The sequence below is a fragment of the Salvelinus sp. IW2-2015 genome, unplaced genomic scaffold, assembly GCF_002910315.2.
Source record: "Salvelinus sp. IW2-2015 unplaced genomic scaffold, ASM291031v2 Un_scaffold5162, whole genome shotgun sequence".
Classification (NCBI taxonomy): Eukaryota; Metazoa; Chordata; class Actinopteri; order Salmoniformes; family Salmonidae; genus Salvelinus; species Salvelinus sp. IW2-2015.
Genome location: NW_019946428.1, coordinates 25499 through 31071, shown reverse-complemented (window position 1 = coordinate 31071; position 5573 = coordinate 25499). Strand labels below are relative to the sequence as shown.

The 5573-nt window shown below is 48.8% G+C and overlaps 1 protein-coding gene across 1 annotated transcript; it reads left to right on the top strand.

Annotated features, from left to right (window-relative positions):
- The first annotated feature begins 2519 nt into the window (after nucleotides 1–2519).
- On the top strand, nucleotides 2520–5208 carry LOC112078023 (leucine-rich repeat-containing protein 10B-like). The gene has a single exon (XM_024144387.2). The coding sequence runs from the start codon at nucleotides 3200–3202 to the stop codon at nucleotides 4433–4435; it is 1236 nt and encodes a 411-aa protein (XP_024000155.1). The 5' UTR covers nucleotides 2520–3199; the 3' UTR covers nucleotides 4436–5208.
- The last annotated feature ends 365 nt before the right edge of the window (nucleotides 5209–5573 follow it).

Genomic DNA, 5573 nt, shown 5'->3' with positions numbered 1-5573 from the left:
AGAAAAGCACAACACAACACCTCAGAAGGTATATTGCTATTAGTTGTAATAATATGCTATTAGTTGTAATATATAGGCTGTTAGTTGTATATATAGGCTGTTAGCTTGTAATATATAGGTGTTAGTTGTAATAATAGGCTGTTAGTTGTAATATATAGGCTATTAGTTGTCATATATAGGCTGTTAGTCGTAAATATAGGCTGTTAGTTTGTAATATATGGCTGTTAGTTGTAATAGGACAGGCTATTAGTATGTAATATATTAGGCTGTTAGTTTGTAATAATATAGGCTGTTAAGTTTATAGATAGGCTGTGTTAATATGTGATAGGTAGACGTAGCTATTCGTTGTGAATATATTGTTAGTTAGGCTATCTATTACAACTAATAGCCTCTGTAAGTTATTTCGTTAGTTAGGCAGAGATGTGTGGAGATGCATTGACTTGTATTATATTACATAATCTCTCTCTCTGTGTGTGTCTGTGTGTGTGTGTGTGTTTGTGTGTGTTGTGTGTTGCATCCTTCTAAATAAATACAGCTGCCTGTGCTCCTATGCACACAATCATATTAACAATTTGCCATTTTGAATGCAACTTCCTATTTATAGACCAGTATGAAATGTAGGCTATTATGTAAATCCCGTGCCAATTATAGACTGCATCTATAAATATTTTAACTCTTAATTTCACTAAATCACATAATGTGGTCCCTCTTATTCATCTCCTCTCTTTTCCTCTGTCCCCTTTGCCCTCTCTTCCATCTCTCTCCTCTCTTTTCCTCTGCTCTCTCTTTCCCTCTCGCTGTCATCTCTCTCTCTCCTCTGCCCCCTCTTTCCCTCTCCCTCTCTAACCATGTGATTTACATGTTTGACAATGTTCGATCATGTCCCTCAGTTCCGGTTGCTAGGGAGGGGAGACAGTCCTAGGCAACGTTGTCCTCAAACCTCCAACAGCCGAGACTTGAGAAACAGGATACAGTAGTTTTAACAATCAGAGGCGACAGTGAAGTGGACCGAGTGACCGCGCGCAACCGATAGTTTTCATAGTAGCCAATAGAAAATTCTCCATCTTGTAAACAGACGACGGTCTAGTGACTTTGAGCAACAAGATGACAACATTAACGAATGCCGAAAATGCAATAAGTGCACAACCGTTGTCATCAAAGCGCGAGTGAGTGAGAACCAAAGTGGACTTCGCTTTGCTTTTTCACTTTGCCGTTGGCCAGGTCAACACATCACCATCATCACACCGCTGCGTAGCTGTCTGCGCGTCGCGCCGGGCTCCGAGTTGCTCTCTCGACGGACCAACCGGACAATCATCACGGAAAAGGACATTCAGCGTAAACCAGACCGTGTCCATGCGGACCGAAAACTGCGTCCTCACATCATCGGATCCATGGAACAGGTGACACTGACATCTGCTCCGTCTGTTGGGCAGAATTCAAGCTGATCTGGGATGAAATGTCCGGGAGCCTGCGGTTATCGTCTGTCACACAGGGCAGAGAACACATCTACTGAACACTTCCATGGAGTAAAGTAGCCGACAGAAGCGGACAGCATCCAAATGAACGTAGGATACCCAAATGGCGAGTCTGCATCTGTTGGAAGTTTGTGGGGCCATTTTATCTGTTCTGGGAAGACATTTATAGTCTTATTTGCATTGGTCGACTGCTCTGTCTGACTCCAAACAGACACAAAGGGACTATTTTTATCATAAAAATTCAGCTTTATATTGTTGAGTTCATTGATTGTTGTTATCACCACTACTTTAATCAATACTCAGCTGCTTTTGGTTGTTGATAATAATCAAATAATCAATTACAAATCCATCAATATTATTGTAATGTATAGATGTCAGTTGACATCTCATGTAATGTGTGGTGGTCAGGCAGTGACACTCCTAGTATTATGTGCTGCTCTGTGGCTGCTGAGCTAGCAGAGAGTAGTCAGGAGCCTATTAGCAGAGAGTAGTCAGGGGCCTATTAGCAGAGAGTAGTCAGGGGCCTATTAGCAGAGAGTAGTCACTGGCCTATTAGCAGAGAGTAGTCACTGGCCTATTAGCAGAGAGTAGTCAGGGGCCTATTAGCAGAGGGTAATCACTGGCCTATTAGCAGAGAGTAGTCACTGGCCTATTAGCAGACAGAGATAGTCAGGCCCTATTAGCTTAGAGTAGTCACTGCTATTAGCAAGAGAGTAGTCAGGGCCTATTAAGCAGAGGGTAAATCACTGGCCTGATTAGCAAGAGAGAAGTCAGGGGCCTATTAGCAGAGAGTAGTCACTGGCCTATTAGCAGTGAGAGTTTGTCAGGGCGCATATTAGAGAGAGTAGTCAGGGGACCTGATTAGCAGAGGTTATCAACTGGCCTTATAGCAGAGGGTTATCACTGACGATTAGTAGGGAGTAAAACTCTGGCTATTAGAAGGGAGTAATCACTGCCTGATTAGGCAGAGAGTTATCACTGGCCTATTAGCAGAGAGGGGTATTCATGGCCTATAGCAGAGAGTAATCACTGCCTATGGCAGAGCATTATCACTGGCCTATTAGCAGAGAGTAATCAGGGGCCTATTAGCAGAGAGCAATCGGGCCTATTAGCAGAGAGTAATCAGGGACCTATTAGCAGAGAGTATTCACTGGTCTATTAGCAGAGAGTTATCACTGGCCTATTAGCAGAGAGGAATCACTGGCCTAATAAGGAACACAATGCCCCCTGTTGCTGCGGGTCCTGCCACTGGCTCCTTTCTCCACCAGTTCAGAGTAGTAGCCTCCGACCGAGCTGACCAGTCTCAGAACCAGCAACAGTCTCAGTCACAGCCAGTCCAGCCCCAACCAGACCAGCCCCAACCAGACCATCTTCAAACCCATTCTCAGTTCAGATTCAGAGCAACAGTCCATGGTCATACAGGTGTAGAGCCTCAGAACCGGCCTCAGACCCAGGCCCCAGATACAGCCTCGTACACGTCCTCAGACACTGTCCCATCCTGACCAGCCTCTCTGCTAGTCTCAGCTCCAGTCTCAGCTCCAGCCTCAGCTCCAGTCTCAGCTCCAGCCTCAGCCCCAGACAGTGTTGGAGCCCCAGCCTCAGCCCCAACCCCATTTTAAGACGAGGCTCCAGCCTCATCCCCTGATTCCATCCTGACTCAGCCAGTATCCAACGGCAGGCTGTCGGGCCACGGGCGTAGCAACGGGCGTAGCAACGGGCACGGTATGGGCAACTCCTCCAGGAAGGAGGAGGACGAGGAAGAGAAGGACAAAGGGAAGGATAAGGATGGGGAGAAGGCGAAGATAATGGAGGAGGAGAAGAGGAGGAGGAGGAAGAAGAAGATGAAGGAGGAGATGGAAGACGACGAGCTGCCCCTAGGGGTGGAGGAGATGCTGGCGAGCGGAGATCCCGTCTTGGATCTGAGCTATAAAAAGTTCCGCAGGTTGCCCGGTGTGGTCTGTGGGCTACGTCACCTGGAGAAGCTGTATGTGTGTCGTAACAGCCTGCGGACCCTCCCGGAGAACATCGTCCAACTAAAGGGCCTCCGCATCCTGGCTCTAGACTTTAACAAGATGGAGAACGTCCCGTTGGCCATCTGTCAGCTCCGTAACCTGACGCGTCTCTACCTGGGCTCTAACCGCCTGATGTCTCTCCCTCCAGAACTACGTAACCTTCAGAGTCTCCGCTGCCTCTGGATGGAGAGCAACTATTTCACACGCTTTCCCCGTCAGCTCTACGACTTACCCCACCTCAGGTCCCTCCAGATGGGGGACAACAGGCTGCGGACTCTGCCCCCGGACCTGTGGCGCATGGAGGCCCTGCGGGGACTGTGGCTCTACGGGAACCGTTTCACAGAGTTCCCCCGTGTCTTACTCCGCATGGTGGATCTGGAGATCTTAGACCTGGACAAGAACAAGATCGAGGTGTTCCCTAACCTGAGCCGGCTCCCCGCCCTCCGCCTGTTCTCCTACGACCACAACCCAGTGGAGGGGCCTCCTGGTGTCGGGGAAGAGGTGCTGCTGGTTGGAGAGGGGGCCCAGGAGGAACTGCAGGACCGAGTGGACAGGAAGGCTAAGAAGGAGCAGGAGGCGAGGGACGCGGAGGAGGCTGRGCTGGCCGGGGATGGGCCTGTGATCCAGGGCATTCTAAAGACAGCCAAACAGAACACGGCGTCGCATGCCGGGCACAAGCATAACGAGGTGATAACGGCGGCGATGCCCCTAACCGAGGAGGAGAGGAGGAAGAAGGAGATGGAGGCGGAGTTAGAGAAGGCGTTGAACGACTACGGGGCGGGGCTTGAGTACGACTTGGAGGGGATAGAATACGAGAAGGAGGAGTTTATATGTGAGGGGGAGGGGTATGATGGCGGGGAGTTGGAGTACGAACGAGGAGATATAGACTATGAGTATGATGAGGGGGAGGAGCTAGAAGAACCTGGAAGACAAGTGGGCAGGTATTGATGATTGACTAACTTCTCCTCCTCCTCTGACTCCTCCCCTCCAAAGCCTCTGACTCCTCCCCTCCAAAGCCTCTGACTCCTCCCCTCCTATGTCTAGACTTGTTTGACATTGCAGCAGACATTGCAGGTGACTGACTGATCTACAAGTCGCCTTGCAAAATAAATCACTACTTAGAATTATTTGTAGATCAGTCAGTCAGTCACAATTTACCCACAATCCATCGCAGATGTGATGCTCTCGGACACAGCCTCTGACTACTGCAACACTCTCAGGGCTATAGGAGGTGATGTGAAAAAAACACCCAGGAATTATCTAGCAAGGTTATCAAAATAGTTTTCTTCTGCCTTTCTTGGCTCCAGCTGTCATAACAATGCCCAACTAGAGGGTTGTTTAACTTTTAGTAAATCTTGTGTGAAATTAATTAATGAATTAAGGACTAGCCTCCTGAACCTGTGGCTGTGATATGTGACTTTCTCTTTCTCTCTGTAGTTAGCATTAGGACAGGGCTGACACTAAATGACTAAACTCATCAGATGTTTTTCTAACTGACCTGTGAATATATATTAATGCACTGCACATTGTGGGGGTGAAGGCTGGATGGATGAAGGCTGGATGGATGACTGGCTGGATGGACTATGGCTGGATGGATGAAGGCTGGATGGGTGATGGCTGGATGGATGGATGAAGGCTGGATGGACTATGGCTGGATGGATGAAGGCTGGATGGATGAAGGCTGGATGGATGAAGGCTGAATGGGTGATGGCTGGATGGCTGGATGGCTATGTGAATGGTGGATGGCTGGATGGTGGATGGAAGGTAGATGGTGATGGCCTGGATGGATGGATGGACACTGCTGAGACTTATGGCTGGATGGTGATGCGTGAGTATGGATAAGCTGAATGGTTATGGCTGGATGGCTGGATGGACATATGGCTGATTGGACTATGCATGGATGGTGATGGCTGGATGGACCACTGGCTGGGTGGACTATGCTGAATGGTGATGCTGGATGGATGACTGGCTGGATGACTATGGCTGAATGGGTGGATGCTGGATGGCTGGATGGATGACTGGCTGGATGGACTATGGCTGAATGGTGATGGCTGGATGGACGACTGGCTGGATGGACTATGGCTGA